This window comes from Macaca nemestrina, chromosome 16, assembly GCF_043159975.1.
Source record: "Macaca nemestrina isolate mMacNem1 chromosome 16, mMacNem.hap1, whole genome shotgun sequence".
Lineage (NCBI taxonomy): Eukaryota > Metazoa > Chordata > Mammalia > Primates > Cercopithecidae > Macaca > Macaca nemestrina.
Genome location: NC_092140.1, coordinates 85,560,629 through 85,584,647, shown reverse-complemented (window position 1 = coordinate 85,584,647; position 24,019 = coordinate 85,560,629). Strand labels below are relative to the sequence as shown.

Genomic DNA, 24,019 nt, shown 5'->3' with positions numbered 1-24,019 from the left:
TATTAAGAGAGAGCTATTATGATGATTAGAAATATAAGCAAAGACTTAGTGTTTATTTCATTTCTTTGCAGTCATTATTAATAACAATATAGCACTACTGATGTTCTACAATACAATGAACACAATTGCTAACTTGGGAAGATCCCCACTCTGTAGAAGAATTCAGTTAGCATTTTATTTTAAAATAAATCTTCTGAGATTTGGATTTTCCTAACAACTCTAGAGACAACAAAACAAAGATATCTAGATGGACTTTTGAAATTGACCACCTCCCTCCCTTTAAAATTCCATTGATTGGCTTTTATGACAACACCATTCTAGGCTCTCAAACCATCTTTGGGAGAATAGGTTTGCTGAATTCTTTCTCTTATTGTACCCTAAAAACAATTGCTTTTATTCTTGTCCTGAACGTTCTACCCTTTTCACTCACATTATCTTATTTCCCAAAGGAAAAAGACTGAAAGGTCTCAATTCCACAAGCATTTTGTTCCACAAGCATTTTGTGCATTAACGCACATACTGCTCCTTGCCAGCTCCTCTGGGGAGGCTGAGAGAAAGCCTCCCCTGACCATTCCAGCTTACCCTTCGGCTAATCCTCTAAGTTTAGATTATTTCATCTGTAAGTGGTTTATGACAGTTTTTTATTTTTAAACCAAAAACACGGTGACCTAGAAGTCCTGTGTAACTGAAAAATATTTTTGTTGAAATACTGAGGGGTGAAGTGTCTTTGAGGTCTGCAATTTGCTTTCAAATGGTTCAAGAACAACATGGGTTTATAGAGACAGAGATGGTGGGGGAAAGAGAAGGAAAATACAGTAAAATATTAACAACTGTTGAATCTAGGTATAGTCTGTATTGTGTTGACTGACCTAATCTTTTTTTTTTTGAGACCGGCTCTTGCTGCGTCGCCCAGGCTGGAGTGTAGTGGTGTGATCTCGGCTCACTCACTACAACCTCTGCCTCCTGGGCTCAAGTAATTCTCCCACCTTAGCTTCCTGGGTAGCTGGGACTACAGGCACATGCTACACACCCAGCTAAATTTTTTTTTTTTTTTTTGTATTTTTTGTAGAGATAGGATTTTGCCATGTTGCCCAGGATGGTCTCCTGAGCTCAAGCTATCCTCCCACCTCTGCCTCTCAAAGTGCTGGGATTGCAGGTGTGAGCCACTGTGCCCAGCTGACCCAATCTTTAAACATTATGTAAACTTGAAAAATTTTGAAATAAAAAGTTGAGAAAAAAATTTTCATGTTTACCACTAAATAACTCCACTGGGTGAAAACTGTTTTCAGTTGACTTCCCTGAAGTCTTCTCTACAGTTCTCTGAAAAATGACTAAATTAATGACTTCAAGAACTTTTCCTGTATAACAGAAATTCTGTGTAGTAAAGTTGTTGGGATTAATGAATTTGTACATTGCCATTTTAGAAATGCTTGGAATTTAGACACTGGCTTAATGAAAATACTTTAATGCTGGCATCTGGAACACAAAACATTTAAAGTTTTGATACAGTTATGAACTAATCTTATAGTTAAGTCTTTCCTGAATGGTCTTAAAGTTGAACTTTCGGTAAGTGTAGACAGATATCTCTCAAATTAAGGTAAAGAATATATCTTACTATTTCTGTATTCCCCAAAGTACTAGCAAATAGTAAAACCTCAAACTCTGAAATTAAACAGAAAGCAAAAGCATTATGATATAACTTTAAAATTAAGGTTTATATCATTTTGAGCATAATATGAAATTGCTTTTAAAATCAGTGTGACTAGGCCAGGCGCAGTGGTTCATGCCTGTAATCCCAGCACTTTGCGAGGCTGACGCGGGCAGATCACCTGAGGTCAGGAGATTGAGACCAGCCTGGCCAACATGGTGAAACCCCATCTCTATGAAAAATACAAAAATTAGCCAGGCGTGGTGGTGGGTGCCTATAGTCCCAGCTACTCAGGAGGCTGAGGCCAGAGAATTGTTTGAACCCGGGAAGCGGAGGTTGCAGTGAGCAGAGATCGCACCACTGCACTCCAGCCTGGGCGACAGAGCAAGACTCTGTCTTAAAAAAAAAAAAAAGTGTACCTGGTGCTCACATTATTATAGTATTGCCAAGGTAATCATCTTTGGAACTGATGTAAAAAAGATTATCCCTCTACTGAGAGTCAAACACATTAGATTCAACTGGATTAACCAGAGATACAAAGGTCAAAGATGAATGAGTCATAGTTCCTAACTTTCAGAGGCTAAGTAGAACAGCTAGACAAATACATAAGCATCACAAAACAATACAAGAAATTAAAAAATGAAGGAGAAGAAAGGAAGGATTGTAAGGAGCCATGAATTTTGACAGGAAGGTGGCATCAGGGAAAGATTCAGGAAGCCAGAAAGTTTTGAATTTGGGTTTACAAAAAGAATAGTATTTTCCCGAATAGAAATGAGCAGGGCATTTCCATCAAAAGAATGAGTATTAGAGGCTGGGTGCGGTGGCTCACGCCTCTAATCTCAGCAGTTTGGGAGGCTGAGGCAGGCGGATCACCTGAGGTTGGGAGTTCAAGACCAGCCTGATCAACATACAGAAACCCCATTTCTACTAAAAATACAAAATTAGCCAGGCATGGTGGTGCATGCCTGTAATCCCAGCTATTTGGGAGGCTGACGCAGGAGAATCACTTGCACCCAGGAGGTGGAAGTTGCAGTGAGCTGAGATCATGCCACTGCACTCTAGCCTCGGCAACAAGAGGGAAACTGTCTCAAAAAAAAAAAAAAAAAAAAGAATGAGTATTAGGACAGGAAAACTGCTGGATGTGGTGGCTCAGCCTGTAAACCCAGCACTTTTGGAGGCCAAGGCGGGTGGATCACTTGAGGCCAGGAGTTCGAGACTAGAATGGCCAACATGGTGAAACTCCTTCTCTACTAAAAACACAGAAAAATTAGCCAGGCATGGTGGTACACACCTGTAATCCCAGCTACTCAGGAGGCTGAGGCAGGAGAATCGCTTGAACCCAGGAAGCAGAGGCTGCAGAGATTGCACCACTGCACTCCAGCCTGGGCAACAGAGTGACAATCTGTCGCAAAAACAAACAAACAAACAAAAACAGGAAAACAAAGTACATTTAAATCTCTAAGGCCAGGGGAAATTTCCAGTGTAACTGGAATATAGAGCAGGAGTTAAGGCTGATGTGAAGAAATCTGCATAAGGACATTGAGAAACAGAATAAAAATGTGAAACAATCCATTATATGGTAGTCTATGCTTATTAGCTAGATAAATAAAAGTAAGAAAGTTACCTACAGAGGAAGTCATAATGAGAATACCAGTGATCTCACAGAACCCAAGGATAGGAATGTGGAATGTGCAGGGTCACGAGTACCACCTGCGGAATGAGACTGAGCCTTGGGAATAAATAAATGTAGGGACTCATATCAGGGTTCTATTTCTCATTTTTGCTTTTCTCTGTGTATCAATTTCATTCTTTTCTCACTGAAGATGCTTTCTCTTGGTGGCTGAAAATGTGGCTTCTAATCTCTTATATGCTTTATATATTACAGTTTCAGCCACCAAGAGAGAGAATAATCCTCTCCATCTCTGATTTTAAAATCCAGGGAAGAAACTCACGGGCTGGGACTTATTTAGGTGTCCACTCCAAAAAAATCCACTTCTGTCCTGGGTCAGGATCACAATCATTTAAGAATGCAGCAGCTCCGTCAAAAACTGTGGATGTGGTACGAAGGGCAAGTTCTAGAATAGGGGAGGAGAGCTAGGCAAAAATTCCAAAGACGCTCACATTCTTTCCTATCTACCCCTTCCATTTGTCCAACAGCTGTTGCCCTGGGGTTAAGATCCTTATCACTTTTCCAGCTTCATCTATGATTTGGTTCCTAAATTATTCACTCTTTTTTTTTTTGAGACAGAGTTTCGCTCTGTCACCCAGGCTGGAGTGCAGTGGCACGATCTCGGCTCACTGCAAGCTCTGCCTCCTGGGTTCATGCCATTCTCCTGCCTCAGCCTCTCAAGTAGCTGGGACTACAGGTGCCCGCCACCACGCCCAGCTAATTTTTTTTTTTTTTTTGTATTTTTAGTAGAGATGGGGTTTCACCGTGTTAGCCAGGATGGTCTCGATCTCCTGACCTCGTGATCCGCCCGCCTCGGCCTCCCAAAGTGCTGGGATTACAGGTGTGAGCCACCGTGCCCAGCCAATTATTCACTCTTTACTGTCTATAGTCTCTTTACTGTCCTTCACTCAGATTTTAATGTTTTACTACAGCTGCTTTTTTTCATGCTGTTTTCGAACTTTCTTCCTTTCACTACTATGGAATGTCTTCTTTCCTTCCAATAGACTAGTTAGTGATTATTAGAGCTTACCAATGTTATTTTCCTTATGACTTCTGAGTCTGGCACGCTAGTTTGGTTAGTGATATATCATTATTTAGGCCAAAGTCAGATATTTTATAACTACAGAAGCCAGTTAGTTACCTTCCCTTTGTTTCACAACCGAATACTATACTATGCACCTATGGGCTCATCTAAAAGATATTACTGGTCATAAGAATGTGGCTATCTCCGAAAAAATTGTCACTACTACCAGAAAAACAACTGAAAGAACATGGTGTAATTAGAGCAATATGGCCAAACACGTTTGGTTAATACTGTGTGTTTCCTGAGGAAAGGGAAATTAGCAAATATTTTCCTCCTTTTCAATATGGCTACTATGTTCCTATGTAAGACAGCCTTATCCTGCTGAGGAGACGGAGGATATGGCATAAGACATACAGAAATTGACAAACATAGTAACCTTGTAAAACCAGAACTTTTTTACAAGGTATATTTCCCTTGTAAAACTAGGACTTTGATTTTGAGTATAGAATGGGACAGAGTCAAGTGAAAGAAGCCTTAGGTATCATACGGCACCAAGGAAAAAGCTCAAAGCTTTCTGTCTGCTGCCTTTGCCACATAGTCCTTTATGGGACCAGTTCACTTTCTCCTTCAGTGGCAACAAAACAGACATTTTCCTGTGCTTCATCATTAATATGTTTATATATTTATGTCAGTGATCTTTGCTAGATGCGATTTAGACAGGTTAATGTTCGAACAATCTTGACCGAGTCTTTTCCCCAACAGCCTAACTGTAACACCTCAATCTAATGAAGACACATTGTGGTAGGGAGAATTCTAAGATGCCCCCTGGTGTACACACTGTGCATAACTCCCTCTCAGCGCAGACAGGACCTGTGAAAATGACAGAGTATCATTCTAGTGCCTAGGTGACGAAGCAGTTGACTTTGAGTTAATCAAAAGGAACATTATCCAGGTCAGCTTGACCTAAACGGCTGAGCCCTTAAAAAGGCCTGAGTCATTCCTGCAAGCAGAAATTCAAAGTGGGAGGGAGCCACTGGGAAACAACTTCCAACAGTATTTAAGCACTGAAAAGCAGCCTCCTGCTGCCTGCCAGCAAGGGAATGGGGACTTCAGTCCTACAATCCAAGGCAGTGGCATTCTGCTGGCAACCACGTAACCTTGGAAGAGGACCCCAAGCTCCAGAAGAGTATGGAGCCTGGCCATGCCTTGATTTCAGCCTTGTGAGATCCTGAGAAGATAACTAAGCTCAGCTGTTCCAGGATTTCTGACCTACAGAAATCATGAGATACTTTAATCATGGGTACCGCTTTAAGTTGCTATATTTGTGGTAATTTGTTACCTGGCAATAGAAAACCAATACCCATGTATATATGCAGACTGAATATATGTTCATACATTGTGATTGCATAACGAAGAATTTGGAATTTAGAAAAGATCATTGTTTTGGCCGGGCGCGGTGGCTCAAGCCTGTAATCCCAGCACTTTGGGAGGCCGAGACGGGTGGATCACGAGGTCAGGAGATCGAGACCATTCTGGCTAACACGGTGAAACCCTGTCTCTCCTAAAAAATACAAAAAACTAGCCGGGTGAGGTGGCGGGCGCCTGTAGTCCCAGCTACTTGGGAGGCTGAGGCAGGAGAATGGTGTAAACCCAGGAGGCAGAGCTTGCAGTGAGCTGAGATCCGGCCACTGCACTCCAGCCCGGGCGACAGAGCGAGACTCCGTCTCAAAAAAAAAAAAAAAAAAAGAAAAGATCATTGTTTCAAAATGGCATAAAGATCATTATTTTTTTTAACCAGCAAACTAATGAAAGTGTTTGTAAATTTTTGGGTGGCTTAATGATTTAAATTACTTGGAAATATTTTAGATATACTTGGTAATATCTACATATAGGTTCTAGAATTTGACTATGTTTTCTTCTGAAATCAAAGGTACACAAAGCATACGCAGTAGTATTACCTTAATATCACGAACTTCATATGCTATCCTGTGGTCACTGACTCTATCCTGGGTGAAATTATATGTCCGAATTCGCTCTGACTGGGCTCTTGTTCCCACCTGTGCCATAATAAAAAGCAATTTATATTTTACCTTTATAAATGTCTTCATTACAATGGAAAAAGCACTTGGCAAATGACTATTTCAACAATTTAGATATTTTCTAAAAGTCATATATACAAAATGACAAAGAACAAGAATGGGCAGAACTTAATGTTTAACACTACAGGTCTGTAGAGCTCAGTTATAGAATAAGAAGGAATGTTTCTTTGATATTTCAAACTCAAAATACTTAAAATCAAATTAATCATCTTTCCACTCCAATCAGTTCCTCCTCCTGGTTTCTATAAATGACAGCACCATGTATTCCCTTTTATCCAAGTAGAAAATTCTGACATTCTGCAATTTATCAAACATTTTGTGGGTGTGAGTTTACTATGCCAGGCTTTGATACAGATGCACATGGGGGGACAGACCATCTTCAATTCATCCCATTCTCCAGCCGCCCATTTCCAATTGGTTTCATGGGTCTCTTATTATATCCTGCCCTTTCCATTTCTACTACCACTCCTGGACTCATTACTTTCACCTACAATTCTGCAAACATCTACTGATTCATCTCCCATTTTTCTGCTCACTTCGTGCTGCCCTGCTTAGTCTTCCTACAGTACAGTTTTCTGATAAATTTTCTTTGGTTCCTTCTTGTCTACTGAGCAGACACAACTCAACTCAGCATTCGAGGTACTTTGTAACGTGGCCAATCTTCCCAATGTTATTTCTGAAAATTATGTGAATCTCCATAATGCCACTAATAATACTATGTCATTATTATGTGTGTGTCTGTTATCTGTACTATAAAACATCATCTCAAGGGATGCCCTTCCCTAACACTCTCCTACCATTTCTGCCTTTCTGGTCCCAGCAATTGAAATATATTCTCTTCTTCCTCTGAAACCCATTGTACTTGGAATGTTCTTCATGGCACACCACAGTTTGTCTCATGCTACAGTTATTTGCATTCTTCCTAGTTTGCTCATCTCCTCCACCTCCCCAACACCCGATATACACAACACCCTGTCTCAAATGCTTTCGCTTTTTAAAATAAAAGAAGATAAGATATTTCTATAACTTATTGTCCTAAACCCTAAGGCAAGTGATATGAAACTAAACTCCTGACCATTAGAATAATTTTTTAAAATTATGGATTCCTAAGCCCAACCTCAGAGATAATGGATCAGAATTATGTATTTTGAAAACATTCCCAGATCATCTCTTCTGACAATCAGCCAAGTTTGGAAACCACCCTCCCAAAGTGCCATATTAATGGCCAGGACCTCACTCCAGATCAGTTACATCAGAATTTCTGGGGTGGGGCCTGGGCATCTATGAAAGCTTGTTAGGTGATCAGTGGACCCAGGATTGGGAATGTGGCATAATGCCTTCTGTATAAAAGCCAAGTGTATATCTTGATCGAAGAAAAAAACTTCTAAGCCTTAGAAATCCCTATTAAAACATTTCAGGTAGGTGGGTAAGTTATTCAAGAGGCAGTGATGTCTTTTTTGGCTCGTCAATCAGACCACTGAAGAAGACACACATGAACAATTTGTATAAAGCCAATCTTGAACACCTATTTTAAAAATTACTTTGTGGGCTGGGTGCAGTGGCTCACACCTGTAATCCCAGCACTTCAGGAAGCTCAAGTGGGCAGATCACATGAGGCCAGGAGTTCGACAACAACCTGGCCAACATGACAAAAACCCATCTCTACAAAAAATACAAAAATGAGCCAGGCATGGTGGCTGTAATCCCAGCCACTCGGGAAGCTGAGGCACAAGAATCGCTTGAACCCGGGAGGCAGAGGTTGCAGTGAGCCAAGATCGTGCCACTGCACTGTAGCCTGGGTGACAGACAGAGAATCTGTCTCAAAAAAAAAAAAAAAAAAAAAAAAAATTAGTCTGTGGAACCTCTGGTGCCAAAATGTTAAACAGCAAGTAAATCCAAATGTCTTTTTAAAATTCAAATGTAGCAGAGTTCATAGTATTTATGTTATCACTTATTTGCCAAGAAGTAATGGTGTGTACTCAGGGTGTATTATTTGCTTGTTAAAAACAAAAATAAGTTATGGTTTGTAAACGAGCATTCCTGTCGGCAAATGTATACACTGATAATGCTCTACAATCGGGGATTACCACTAACAGTGTTAATATTATTTATCCTGTCACTTTTACTACCTGCAAGTTAGCACGTAGGTAAAGAAAGCTAGAAGCACCAAAGTGTGAAAAAGCTAGGACACATCGAGATGAAAAGTATAACTAATGCTTAGGTTTAGACAATTCATTATCCTAAAAGGCCACAAAATCTTCCAAATTTAAATTACTGTAGCATAGCCAGGTGTAGTGGCATGTGCCTGTAATCCCAGCCACTCAGGAGGCTGAGGCTGGAGAATCGCTTGAACCCGGGAGGTAGAGGTTGCAGTGAGCTGAGATTATGCCACTGCACTCGAGTCTGATGACAGAGTGAGACTCCGTCACAAAAAAAAAAAAAAAAAAAAAAGAATTTATATATTAGGTTTACTTAAAATAATGACATTTATTCATTTTGCTTAGAATTCATCTATTTATCTATTTAAATAAGTAACACTATACCATATATAGTACAAAATTCAAAAAGTACCAAACGATATATAAGGAAAAATAAATTTCCTTTCTACCCCTTATCCCTAGTCTCCATCAGTAGGATTCACTGTTCCCAGTTTTTTGCAGTGCCATTTGTATTTGATCTCACATAGAGTTATAACACAAGCATAGGTTTTAATTTTTAAAAATCAAAAACGTTCTTAATTCTCAAAGAATTATTTTGTCTTTTAAACCATTTTCCTCTTAAGACAGTAATGATATAAACACAAGAGGGAAACAACTAGGAAATACTTTTTAGTTTATACATCCTTCATTTACTAACTTGCAAACTGGTATGCCCAAGTTCAGCCATAAACCATCCGTTCATTTGCATTGAGTTACTGCTTATTTACAAAGGAGCGCATTTCTCTATGCTCTGAAACATTCCCGTTTAAAAAGCAAGAACAAACACTGCATTCTCTACAGAAAGTGACTTTTCTTTAAACAGTCACTAAATTATTACACCAAGTAAATCTTACCTGCAGTTTTCTAGCACTTTGTTGCTGACACTTGTCTTTCTCAATAATCTGCTGGTAGAGTCTAGCTCTCAACACACGAAAAGCTATTTCTTTATTTTTTATCTGTGATCTTTCTTGTTGGCATTCTACTACTAGCCCTGAAAAATAACAAGGATCAGAAGGTGAACTGTAGCTTCCACCAAATTAAGATAGAACTAAGGAACAGTTAAATGAGACAGGTTAATCAGGAAAATATCACAAAAGAGAAAAACATTTTAGGTTTAGCACACTTCAGAAACTAGCTGCGTTATGAATGTAGCTGTAGTTGGCGCTTCAGACTCTGATATGTAAATGAGAACTCCGTATGAGCACCCAGAAAGCAGCAGCATCTACAGATGCTTACCTATCCTTTCAGTCCCCGAGCTTGGCCTCTTCCTCCTCACTCATCCAGGCATCTCTGCAGCTCAACAAACAGCAAACTACTGCTACTCTGTGTACTGTGCTGCTCCATTCTCTGTCCAACTCAAGAACTAGCCTCTTCCCCTTTCAGTCACAAATACACACAGAGCTGAGGTTTTAAAGATACCTTCATAATGGCCGGGCGCAGTGGCTCACACCTGTAATCCGAGCATTTAGGGAGGCCGACGCGGGTGGATCACAAGATCGGGAGATCGAGACCATCCTGGCTAACACGGTGAAATCCCATCTCTACTAAAAATACAAAAAATTAACCAGGCGTGGTGGCATGCACCTGTAGTCCCAGCTACTTGGGAGGCTGAGGCAGGAGAATCGCTTGAACCTGGGAGGCGGAGGTTGCAGTGAGCCGAGATCACACCACTGCACTCCAGCCTGGCAATAGAGTGAGACTCCGTCAAAAACAAAAAACAAAAAACAAAAAAACCTTTATAGAAAAAAGCCAATGAAAAGATGCTACTCAGAGTCTTTAAAAAGAAGAATTTATAGTGAATGTTTCTGAGTTGTCTGAGTTCTAAATTTCTAACTTGTTCTGCATAGTCTGAGTTAGCTGGGGTCCAGCTAATCAATACATCTAACCACACACAAGTTTTGGCTGGCCAGCTTCTGCATTTGGGTGGGTTTGGCCCACTGTGTCGTCCAGTTACTGGCCCAAATCCAGCCCTGAAATGATCACTTCTTGAGGCTGTGTTGTTCTTAACTTTGTAGCTACCACTCAGGTCCATGTCTAATCCCGCTCCTCAGTACATTAGAGGAGAAAGGGGTTTTCTTTCTGACTCACAAAAACTAAAAACCAAAAGCCCCATTAGCTTGGCCTATCTGCACTGATACAGTGGTAAATATTTTGCTGGAGATTTAAAGAATTTCTATAAAATTCTATTCTCTGAACTATGTTTTCTCCCTGTCTAAATAAGCTACAGTCACTACCTGCTAATATTTTTAGTAGGGCACTGAGGTTTCACCTCTATTAGTTTAATCACTTCCTGACCTCTTTACTGTGGCCATCTGGTTGGACTGGGGGCACTGACTGACCCCCATCTTCCAGGTATTTGTCTGGAGTTTCCCTGACTCTCGTATCCTTTTCGTGTTACCCCAAAGAATATGAACATTTCCATTTTAAGACAGCCAGGCTTTCATGAGCTCTCCTCCACATTCCTCTTCTTGTCAGCTGATCTGTACTGATTTTTGCCTAAGCACCTGTATTATTCCTATCTACTTACTCAGGTTAGAACTTTTAGATCAAAACTATTACTTTCCAGCTCAGTAATTACTAACGGAATCACTTGATTATGTATTTTATTATATACTTTCTAAAGAGGAGTATTTAATAATAAGTACTCCCTTAAGAATAGAAGATGTAGAGGGAGGGAAGACATATTGAATAATAGAAGAGGGCTGGGTGCAGTGGCTCACACCTGCAATCCCAGCACTTTGGGAGGCAAAGGCAGGTGGATTATTTGAGGCCAGAAGTTCTGAGACCAGCCTGGGTAACACAGCAAGATTTCGTCTCTACTAAACATACAAAAAATTAGCCAGCGTGGTAACTGCACCTATAGTCCCAGCTACGCAGGGAGCTGAGGTAGGAGGATGGCTTGAGCCAAGAGTTCGAGGTTACAGTGAGCTATGATCATGCCACTGCACTCTAGCCTGGGCAACAGAGCAAAACCCAGTCAAAAGAAAGAAAGAGAGAAAGAGAAAAGAGAGAGAGAGAAAAGAGAAGAGAAGAGAAGACAAAGAATTACAGAGGCCATCTTTTATTTTACTCGCCAACTGGTAATAAACTAAAAAGCCCACTTTAATGCATAAAATATTCATTTGTCTTCACCCTTATCTTGGGATAAATTTTCCCAAGAAAGGTAATATTCCCCTGTATAAACATTTAACCATACCCCTATGAATAACTCTTCCAATGGTGGAAAATGGAGTCATCTAGAAGCAGTGGTTAGAAAAAAAATATGATTCTTCAGAGTCCATGGCATGGAGGAAAATAGAAGAATAGAAGCTATAGTTTTCACTTTGAATTCTAGCAGGGACAGTTCCTAGTCTAAGGTCTTGGGATGGAAGAAAGAATGGGAGAAATGGAAGAAAAGCTGAGTTTTCCTTGAAGCAGATGCTGAAACTATGGCAATCCTCAAAATATGGAAGAAGCAGGCTGAAGAGATCACTTTGTTATAACTGCGTGGCTTCCTAAGGGCTAGGTCTTGACATGCCTTGCTTGCCTAAAGGGAAGGTTTGAGGGCAGGACTTCAGGCCTCTTTAAAACCAAAGACTCAGATCTAAGTGGTTAAAAGATAACTGGCCCAAGGTAAGTCTGGCAGCACAATGATAAGTCACTTTCTTTTCCTTTTATTGTTAGTTGACATGTAATAATTGTACATATTTATGGGATATAGAGTGGTATTTCGATACAATGTGGAATGATCAAATCAGGGTAATTAGCACATCCATCACCTCAAAATTTATTTATCATTTCTTTGTGTTGTGAACATTCAAAATCTTCTAACTTTCTGAAAATATGCAATAAATAAATCACTGTTAACCATATTCATGCTATAGTGCTGTAGAACACCAGAACTAATTCCTCCTAACCGGCTGTAATTCTGTATCCCTTACCCAACCTCTCTCTATCCTCCCCTCCCCCTTACCCTTCCTAGTCTCTAATAACCACAGTTCTACTCTCTGTAAGTCACTTTTTGTAAAGTCAGCAATTTATGGCTACACAGGGTGGTTTTACAACCTTTAAGTTTTAAAGTATTCTGGTTTATTTTGTCAGAGTTTTGATCACCTTTTACCCAATTTTTTACCCATTTTAATTTTTAATTCATCTGAAGCTAATTATTACTGTTCTGGACTATGTATAATATAGAATGATATCCAACAATACAGGGTTTAGGTGAAACACATTAAGTATCCAACAATTTATGGATTGTTGAAATAAATTATGGCAAGTTACAAAAAGTATAACCTCAGGACGGGCACGGTGGCTCATGCCTGTAATCCTAGCACTTCGGGAGGAAGAGGTGGGCAGATCACTTGAGGTCAGGAGTTTGAGACCAGCCTGGCCAACATGGCAAAACTACGTCTCTACTAAAAATACAAAAATTAGCCAGGTGTGGTGGTGCACGCCTGTAGTCCCAGCTACCTGGGAGGCTGATGCAGGAGAATAGCTTGAACACTGAAGGCAGAGGTTGCGGTGAACCAAGGTTCACTGGTCACTGCATGCCGGCCTGAGTGACAGAGCTAGACTCCTTCTAGCAAAAAAAAAAGTATAACCTCATTTTTTGGGGAAAAAATGGCATATTACTATATGTACAGAAAAGAATTTGAAAGGATGTATACCAAAGATATATGCCAACAATGGTTACTGGGTTATTATTACAGATGTTTTATGTTCTTTTGCTCATGCATATATTATTTTCTTTTTTTTTTTTTTTTTTTGAGACAGAGTTTCACTGTTGCCCAGGCTGGAGTGCAATGGTGTGATCTCAGTTCACTGCAACCCCACCTCCCGGGTTCAAGCAATTCTCCTGCTTCAGCCTCCCGAGTAGCTGGGATTACAGGCATGCGCCACCACACCCGGCTAATTTTGTATTTTTAGTAGAGACGGGGTTTCTTCATGTTGGTCAGGCTGGTCTTGAACTCCCAACTTCAGGTGATCCACCTGCCTTGACCTCCCAAAGTGCTGGGATTATAGGCATGAGCCACTGCGCCCAGCCTTTTTTTTTTTTTTAACAGTTTCCTATGGAATAAAAATCAATAAAGGAAACTTAAGAGAAAGTATGAAATTATCCCATTGTTGGATATTTACGTTGTTTTAGCTTTTCATATAACAAACAATATAAGCAATCAATGATGTCTGACTTCAAGATGGTTTCCGTTTTGTTTTTTTTTTTTTTTTTTGAGACGGAGTTTCACTCCTGTTGGCCAGGCTGAAGTGCAATGGCACGATCTCGGCTCACTGCAACCTCCACTTCCTGGGTTCAACTGATTCTCCTGCCTCAGCCTCCCCAGTAGCTGGAACTACAGGCATACACTACTACGCCTGGCTGATTTTTTTGTGTTTTTAGTAGAGACGGGGTTTCACCATTTTGGCCAGGCTAGTCTCAAACTCCTGACCTCAGGGGATCCACCTGCTTCAGCCTCCCAAAGTGCTGCGATTACAGGTGTGAGCCACTGCGCCTGACCCACCCCCTTTTTTTTTTTTTTTTTTTTTTTTTTGAGACAGAGTCTTGCTCTGTCACCCAGGCTGGAGTGCAGTGGCGCGATCTCGGCTCACTGCAAGCTCCGCCTCCCGGGTTCCCGCCATTCTCCTGCCTCAGCCTCCCGAGTAGCTGGGACTGCAGGTGCCCGCCACCTCGCCCGGCTAGTTTTTTGTATTTTTTAGTAGAGACGGGGTTTCACCGTGTTAGCCAGGATGGTCTCGATCTCCTGACCTCGTGATCCACCCGTCTCGGCCTCCCAAAGTGCTGGGATTACAGGCTTGAGCCACCACGCCCGGCACACCCACCCCCTTTTTTTAAATCACACTACAACAAGAACAAGACACAGAAACACAAACTCCATCTGAAATAAAAGTATATAATCCCCAAACATGATCTATTAAAGACAAAAAGTGGATGGAAGAATGGTAAATGACTTAGCAGCTGGAAGGAAGGTGACACTTAATTCCCTGTAGAGTGACATGCTGACCAGAAACTGGCCAATTTGCCCTGCTAAGTGCCAGAAAGGCTCAGAAATAGAGACACCAGGTATTTAAAAGTCAGGCTTGAGGAGCTAGGGCTAAATACAGAAAGCCTATAATAACAAATAGATCCTCAAGTCTCCTTCCTCAATCTGCAGAAGGCAGGAGGTATATTTCTGGATAATTAAATCAGGAAAATTCTAGACCTGGGACTAGTTACAAGGGAGGGCAAGTGTGAACATGGGCCGGAAGACCAGAGGATTAAGTAAACGACTGCTATTGAACGGTGAGACCTTGACCGTACTCTCAGCTGTATCCTGGAAGATCCTTCTCAGGAGAAAACAAACTCGCAAGAGAAAAGGTCCCTAATAAAAAAGCTGATTAACGCTCTAACTGATCTACCGTGGAACTCACTAGTGGGTATGTGGATAAGTGCACTCAGAGCTTTAGAACTTGACTCTTAAATATGTACAGACAGACAAGAATTCCTAGAAATTTCCAACATGAAAGTAAGAATGGGCCGAGTGTAGTGGCTCATGTCTGTTATCCCAACACTTTGGGATGCTGAGGCAGGCAGATCACTTGAGCCGAGGAGTTGGAGACCAGCTTGGGAAATGTGGAGAAACCTAGTGTCTACCAAAAAAAAAAAAAAAAAAAAAGTAAGAATTAGCCAGGCAAGTGCCTGTAGTTCCAGCTACCAGGAACAGGGGGCGGGGGAGTGGTGCTGACGTGGGAGGGTCACCTGAGCCTGGGAAAGTCACAGCTGCAGTGAGCTGTGATCACACTACTGTACTCCAGCCTGGGCAACAGGCCAAGGCCTTGTCTCAAAAAGAAAAAAAGAAAAGTAAAGCAAGCATGAAACAAAAATAAACTCAGAAGAAACATAGACACTGCAGAAAGCAGAAGGGAACATCAGGGAAACTAAAAGTAATATCCTTGAGCAATAAAAAAAAAGAAATAAGTATCAACAAAATAAGAAAAGGATGCTATGAGAAAACAATTCTGAGAACAAGAAAGAGCTCCCAAAAGTTAAAAAAAATAAAATTTTTAAAATCAGAAAAAGGGTAGGAAAAATAACTAAAAAACAAAGTGACAGACAATATGAGGGGAAAAAAAATTCAAGAGGTCTAACATCTAACTAATAGAAATCCCAGAAAGAATAAAGAAAATGTTATGCAAGAAATTATTGAAGAAAGTATTTCAGAGCTGAAAGGCATGAGTCTCTAAACTGAAAGCAACAAATACAAGGAATGAAAAAGACTTTCAGTGCTCTAAGGGGAAGTTATTTCCAAGAAATGATTGATGAAGTGCAAAGTTAGAATAAAGCTATTTTCAGATCTCCAAAGCCTGAAATATTTACATGTCACAAATCTTTCCTCAGGAAACCACATAAAGATGAGCTTTGTTAAAATGACAGAGTAACAAAGAGAAAAAGACAATATGGAACCCAAGAAATGGGAGGATCCAACACAGAATAGAGGTGAAAGGAACTCCCCAACTGCCGATGACCAGGACAACCCCTGTGCAATGTCCTGGGGAGCAGCTTGTCCACGCTGGAGCAAGATGATGGAGTGCTCTGTCAGGGGGTCTCCAGAGAGCACTGGAGTGACTTCATTTTACACAGCTTCTGGAAGATGCAGGCAGACTCAGAGTCAAAGAAAAGTAGGCAAATGAAAAATCAATGAGGTAATGATTAACTCTAGGAAATGAAATCACAGGACTGTATACTAATGGGCTCAGCGTCAAACACTATCTGTTCATTATATGAACACAGTGAAAATTAATTTTGCCAAAAGACAAATATTTGGAAGAGGAAAAGGTACACAGGAAGGGCAAAATTCTCATCTACAACATTAAGACGTAAATATATAACTTTTATAGTTGGTCAGAAGAGCACTATTTGCCTATTATTTAGGAATACTGAGGTAATTACCAGAAGAAATAGCTAAAAGAGGCTTATTTGTTTTTTGCAGCTAGAGAAGTGAGCTAAAAGAATTTAAAGTGGTTATCTTTAGGAAATGGGAACTGAGGGTAGAGGAAGAAGGAAGAGGGTGGGAATAAGTTCAGACAGCTGTTGGTTTTTTTGTTATAGGACTTTGCCATTAGACTTTTAAAACCATATACATGAAATGTAAAAATTAATTTTAAAAAATTAAGAAGTTAAAAATTTTTAATTTGAAAAATGGTAGGAATATTTAAAATCACATTACAGACCGCAAAACTACCTCAGAGTATACCAAAATTACCAATATTCAAAATAAAAGCGTTAGTGCAGCGAAGCCTAATGGAGTTAGCCATCATGCTACAAGGTGACAGAAGATCCACGGCAGTGGCCTGTCCAAGGCTGCTTCTGTGTTTCGTTTGTATTTAGGCTGGGGCACCTCTGGTTGCTCACTCCTGTCCAGCATACCTGGGAAGCTTCCCTGAACAGGTCTGCTCACTGTCCGCATCTTTTCAGAAAGGAGTCTTTCCAAACAGAAGGGGAACATGAACCAATAGCCATCCTTATCCACAACCCCAGTGACATTTTTAAAGAGCTGTGCAAGGAACCAGACACTCACATAGGATTATTTCCTTCCAAATGCTGAGTAAGATGGAAAAATGGTTAAAAGTACAAAGCCAAGGGGCTTGCTTACCTGTGGGGATGTGGACAAGTCTGACAGCACTATCAGTTGTGTTAACATGCTGCCCTCCTGCTCCTTTGGCTCGAAATGTATCTATTCGCAAATCCTTGGGGTCCAATTTCACATCCACCTAGAACAGAAGGGATGGCATAATTCTACACTCTGTGAATACTTTAATATGAAATCGATTCCAAGATTTTTCAAATAAACTGTACTGTTTTAAGTTATAGCCTTTAGACTAAGAGAAGTAACTTATACCAAAGAAAGAGCAATAAACTGCCCATTCCAATAGGATGCTATTTTTTGTTTGTTTGAGACAGGATCGCTCTCTGTTGCCTAGGCTGGAGTATAGTCGCACAATCATAACCCACTGTAACCTCAAACTCCTGGGCTTAAGTAATCTTCCTGCCTCAGCATCCTGAGTAGCTAGGACTACAGGTGCGCACCACCATGCCATGTTAATTTTAAAAATTTCTTGTACAGATGGGGTCTTGCTAATTTGCCCAGGCTGGTCTTGAACTCCTGGCCTCAAGTGATCCTCCCACCTTGGACTTCCTGAATGCTGAGGTTACAGACATGAGCCACCACACCTGGCCCAGGGATTCCATTTTTAAGCACTGATTTAGGATGTTATGAGATCACTGAGTTTTCAATCTATCAAAAGTTTCATCATTCATCATCCCAAAGTTACATGTAAGAAACCCCCAAAAATATATAAAATACACACATATATACTATATATTGTTGATTCTCATTATTGTTAGAATGTCTATTTGCAAATTTTCCTACTCACTAAAATTTATTTGTATCCTTGAATCAACATCTAAGGCACTTCCACAGTCATTTGCAGACATGCATAGGGCAGTGAAAAATATGAGTTGCTCCACACTTGCCCATTGCCAGCTGAGGTAGGACAAGGTAACACTGCCTTCTTGTGGCAGCTCTCCTACAGAGATGACCAGAGAATGGAGGTGTAGGGGGCAGAGCAGAGCAGTGCTCTGGCTCTGGGGCCAGTTGGACTGGGTTTGAATATGAACACTAGCACCTGTTAGTGGAGCAGCATCAGGCAAGTCACTCGACACTCTTAGGCCTCGTTTTCTTTATTGTAAAGTATAGAGATTCTACCAGGATAGGTTATTTTTAGAATTTAAGATTATAATCTACGTGAGCTCAGTGTGTGTGTGTGTATGTGTGTGTGTTTATGGATTTAGCTAATTTTTTTTTTTTTTTTTTTTTTTTGAGAGAGGGTCTCTGTTGCCTGGGCTGGAGTGCAATGGTGCAATCATAGCTCACTGCCACCTTGAACTCCTGGACTTAAGCAATCTTCCTGCCTCAACCTCCTGAGTAGCTGGGACCACAGGTGTGTGCCACCACGCTCAGCTGGATTTAGTTAATATTGAACCATTGTTCGTAACACTGATTTAACAAATACTGAACCATTACTCCCAAGTGGTTCAATATCTACTAAATTAGTGTTTGCTGCAACTTTACAGAACATAACTACTGGGAATAATGAAAATCAACTTCATTGGTGTATGTGTGTGTTTATTAGTGGATTGAAAGGTGGCTCCCAAAAAGATATGTTCATGTTCTAATTCATGGAACCTTATTCGGAAAAAGGTTCTTTGCAGAGGTAATTGAGTTAAGATGAGATTATCCTGGATTATCAGGATAGGCCCTAAATCCAATGACAAGTGTCCTTATAAGAAACAACTAGAGGAGACAGTAAAGGAGAAGACCATGTGCATTAGAAGAGTGGTATAGTTTCAAGCCAAGGAACACCTGGAGCAACCAGAAGCTGGAAGATGCAAGGGAGGATTCTCCCCAGAGCCTTCAGAGAGGCGTGACTCTGCTGACACCTTGATTTTGGACTTTTGGCTGCTAGAACTGTGAAATAATAAGTTACTGCTATTCGAAGCCACTAAGTTTGTGGTAATTTGTTACAGCAGCCTTTGGAAACTTATACACAGACACAGACACACACACACACACACAAATAGTTAACAAATATGTTTTGTTTTGTTTTTTGTTTTTTTTGAGACAGTCTTGCTTTGTTGCCCAGGCTGGAGTGCAGTGGCATGATCTCAGAATTCACTGCAACCTCTGACTCCCAGGTTCAAGAGATTCTCCTGCCTCAGCCTCCCGAGTAGCTGGGATTATAGGCGTGTGCCATCACTACCAGCTATTTTTTGTATTTTTAGTAGAGATGGGATTTCACTATGTTGGCCAGGCTGGTCTCGAACTCCTGATCTCATGATCCACCCACCTTGGTCTCCTAAAGTGCTGGATTACAGGCATGAGCCACTGCACCCAGCCTACAACAAATATGCTATTTTTAAGGGGAGAGCTAACATTTTGTTCCACATTCATCATTTATTATGATGAATGACAAAGCAAGTGTGACTTTTCTCTTTGAAAAGTAACTAGTAACTGGGTCAAGGCTGGAATCTAAGATACTGTTCAGCTGATTGTTCTTTTGTATGTTTCCTCTCAAGTGACTGCAACATAGTGAAGAAAAAGATTATACGGCTTTTGTTAATATATGTTAGAGTTGGCTGCCTTAAGACTTCAATAAGTACTGAAGAGATAAGAGTGACTTACCATTTCATGTGGCTATAGTATATTAAGTAGTTACGTAGAAAATGTGTGGATATCATATGCCACATTCTCCCAAATGTTACAGAAATATCTAATGACTTTTGGGAAACTCTGGATACAGAAATGGTGACTTAGGGCAGATAAAGCATTTTAAATGTCAGTTAAGAGAACATAACCTTGTACTTTTAGAATAGTGAGATGCTACTAAATGAGTTTAATTTTCAAGAATATGAAAACAGGGCCCAGCACTGTGGCTCACGCCTGTAATCTCAGCACTGTGGGAGGCCAAGGCAAGCAGATCACTTGAACTCAGGAGGTTCAAGACCAGCCTGAGCAACATGGCAAAACCTTGTCTCTACAAAAAATATAAAAATTAGCCGGGCATTGTGGCACACACCTGTATAGTCCCAGCTACTCAAAAGGCTAAGGTGGGAAAATCACTTGCTCCTGGGAGGTCGAGGTTGCAGTAAGCCAAGATAGGGCCACTGCACTCTAGCCTGGGTGACCAAGTGAGAGTCTGTCTCAAAAAAAAAAAGAAAGAAAAGAAAAACAGGGTAAGTGGGAACGGGGCAGAAGAAATGAGGATGGAAGCAAGACAGCTCTATGGTTTTGATTTTTTAACCATGTAAATGTTTAATATATGAAAATAAAATTAAGTAAAAAAGAAAAATCAAAGCCTAAAATTAAATAAAAACAGAAATAAATGAACCAAAATATTTATCATAATAACATAACCACACAGAAAAAAATTATTTCAGATGGTCTCTGAGCATAGTGCTCTGACTATGCATTCTTTTTTTTTCGAAACAGAGTCTCACTCTGTCGCTCAGGCTGGAGCACAATGGCGTGATCTCAGCTCATTGCTATCTCCGCCTCAGACTCAAGCAGTTCTCCTGCCTCAGCCTCCTGAGTAGCTGGGACTACAGGCACGCGGCACCACGCCTGGCTAATTTTTTTGTATTTTTAGTAGAGACAGGGTTTCACCATGTTGGCCGGGCTGGTCTCGAACTCCTGACCTCAAATGATCCTGTCTGCCTTGGCCTCCCAAAGTGCTGGGATTACAGGCGTGAGCCACCACACCCAGCCTGACTATACATTCTTGGTAGAATATATTCTAAGGAAAAAAATCTTAAACTTACTCAGTAGTTTACTATTAGTAATGTTGATATTGTAATTTTGAAACTATTTTATATATAGTATATAATAAACCAAATAAACACATTAAAATGATTATGAAACAAGATTTTTTGTATAATGGAGAGATGTAAATACAAAATGCAAGAAGTTGAGGGGTGACAAAAATTTCTGTAATGTTAAATTTGAATTGGTAGTAATAATATGAAACTGTGATTTCAAAACATGTATTTCCTGGCTATATCCACTGAAGGAGTCTAGAAGTAACAACACTAACTACAATGAACAGACCTACTATCTAGATCTTAATTTCTGGATACATTCCCCACTAAAATGAACCAGGCTGACTTAAGTCTGAGGCAGGATAGTACAAAATGGGCCTGGGAATCTAAGTGTGTCCGAAAGCATAGTATGCTCAAATGATGTTATCATTTCAAAAGGACAAAAGGGGTACTCTAAAAGGCTACTACAGACCAAATCTGGGACTATTTGAACATAAAGAAGAATAGTAACTATAAATAAGTGAATTAAAACATGAATCCATGAGTCTATAATGAGGTTAATATGTGAAACTTGATATATGAGTTTATAATGAAATCATACACTAGAAAAAGAACGCAAGAAAGTGTGGGCTAGGAGGTGAGAAGGTAGTAGGGAGGAAAGTTCTTTACAGAAGAATGCCAGTTAATAAATGTGGAAGGAATGACGGAATTAGAAAATCACCATCTCGCAACCCCAAAGTAAAGAACTGATTCAGGCAAGGATCACCAATGGATGTTAAAACTATGGATGAAAGGTAGTTGGGAACAGGATATATGTACCCTAGAAATTACTTAGTAATTGCAAAGGGAGAAATACACTTTTACAATGGAGATATTTCTGTGGTCACCATCTTCGCTAACTACTAAAACTAAGGCACACTAAAAGTGAGACAATCTAGCATTATGTGTCTTCTGGTAAGAGGCAACATGCCTATAACTACACCTATGAAGTATTCTCACTCAAAATGTGTAACCTGCACGGAATGGAATATGTAGATACAACTTTCAACATAATACAGAGGATAAAAGAACAAGTTAAACAGTACCATGAGGAACAGTCAGAGGAATCCAGAATGTGGGACATTCTTCAAGACAAATGGTCTAGACTGTTCAAAAAGTCATTATCATTAAATAATAATAATAATAAAAAGTTGGGAGACTGTTCCAAACTTAAAGAAATATAGCAACTAATTGCAACGTGTGAAACTTGACAGGATCCTGGTTAAAAAAAAAAAAAATCACTATACCCAGGTATAGTGGCACACCTGTAGTCCTAGCTACTCAGGAGGTTAAGGCAGGAGGATCACCTTGAACCCAGGAGTTCAAGTTCAGCCTGAGCAACACAGTGAGACCGTACCTCCAAAAATAGATTAAAAACAGCTATAAAAAAATTGGGGGCTGATTAGGGAAACTGTTAAATGTACTAGGTATTCGATATTACACAATTATGCTTAGTTTTCCTAGGTAATGGTAGTGTGCTTATATAGGAGAATGCCTAGGAGATGTATGTGAAAGATTTGGAAGGTAAGGTCTCATGGTGTCTGCTATATCCTTTACAGTTCATTTAAGTAAATGTATATACATAGGAATCAAGCAAATGTGAGAAAATGTAAACAACCAACCTCAGGTGAAGGTTGTAACATTTCATTATGGTATCCTTTCAATTTTCTATATGTTTAAAAAAAAAGGTTAGGGAAAAGAAAAATATAGAGCAGATGGCTGTATTCAACTAAAAAGATAGATATATGATCCCCATACTGATATTATACCACTGACCCTGAAATATTATCTCTGGAATTCATTTTCTTTCTTAAGATAAAATTTAGGCAGCAACATTAAACGAACATTTTTTGAAAATTAGTGACTTCTATTTAAAAGCAAACAAAACATCTTGGTCAGTGATAAGAGGGGCAACTTTGCCTGGGGGAGAGTTAAAGATTTCCCATTAGAGACTATCAAGTCCAATCTGTAGCCATGAAAAGAACAGATTTCCAGCTGGGAGCGGTGGCTCACACCTGTAATCCCACCACTTTGGGAGGCCGAGACAGGCAGATTGCCCAAGGTCAGCAGTTCGAGACCAGTCTGGCCAACATGGTGAAACCCTGTCTCTACTAAAAATATAAAAATATTAGCCAGGCGTGGTGGCATGTGCATGTAATCCCAGCTACTTGGGAGGCTGAGGCAGGAGAATTGCTTGAACAAGGGAGGTGGAGGTTGCAATGAGCTAAGATTACCACTGCACTCCAACCTGGGTGACAGAGTGAGACTCCATCTCAAAAAAAAAAAAAAAAAAAAAAAAAAAAAAAGGACAGATTTTCCGAGAAGCTAAGGCTTCCCAGCACAATACCCGCTGACATGGAGTGAGTTTCCCATGCCTCCTGCTGAGGTTACCTCATCTGGTTGAGGAAGGACAATAACCGACATCGTTCCTGTGTGAATGCGCTGCATCCTTGAGGACAGGCCCACCTCGGGGATACGCTGAACTCGGTGAATCCCACCCTCATACTTCAAATGCTTATAGACACTGTCACCAGAAATTCGGGCGGCGGCATGATGTAGTCCACCTAGGGGAACAACAGTCCAGAAATAGTAATGAATTCTCCTTTGAAACAGATCAGGATCCTAAATGTCCTTAATCGAAGGCCTGAATGTGAGTACAGAGCCTGAGATGAGAACATAAAGCATGGGAGAACAAGGGCCTCTGAAGAAGAAGAAGAAAAGAAGACATAAAGTATAAACAAAACTCCAGTTTCCCAATGTAAATGTATTAAAATATAAAAGGAAACATACCAAAATTTAATTAATTAATTATAGGAGCTAGTGATGCAACAACAGAAAACATACCAAAATATTATTTGGTTATGTTTGGGGAATAGAATATTTTCTTATTTCCAAATTTTTTATAATGAACAAGTTTTCTTTTTATAATAAGGGAAAAATACTATTTGAACAAAAACTAATACTGGGATGTTTTCTGCATTTAACTACCCTGTGTA

General features: G+C 40.1%; 2 protein-coding genes across 12 annotated transcripts in view; one reads left to right on the top strand and one right to left on the bottom strand.

Annotated features, from left to right (window-relative positions):
* Positions 1 to 24,019, top strand: part of LOC105491738 (N-alpha-acetyltransferase 16, NatA auxiliary subunit) — a 249,151-nt gene that overhangs the window by 93,296 nt on the left and 131,836 nt on the right. The window lies entirely within an intron of this gene.
* The window catches only part of LOC105491737 (mitochondrial translation release factor 1), a 95,132-nt gene that overhangs the window by 5,133 nt on the left and 65,980 nt on the right, over positions 1 to 24,019 (bottom strand). For all 8 annotated transcript variants that reach the window (XM_011758394.3, XM_071081447.1, XM_071081449.1 and 5 more), the window contains 4 exons: positions 23,415 to 23,587; positions 17,263 to 17,380; positions 9,493 to 9,629; positions 6,300 to 6,398 (listed from right to left, as the gene is read on the bottom strand). In XM_011758394.3, coding sequence (XP_011756696.1) covers positions 6,300 to 6,398; positions 9,493 to 9,629; positions 17,263 to 17,380; positions 23,415 to 23,587 — 527 coding nt within the window. The remainder of the gene's footprint in view (positions 1 to 6,299; positions 6,399 to 9,492; positions 9,630 to 17,262; positions 17,381 to 23,414; positions 23,588 to 24,019) is intronic.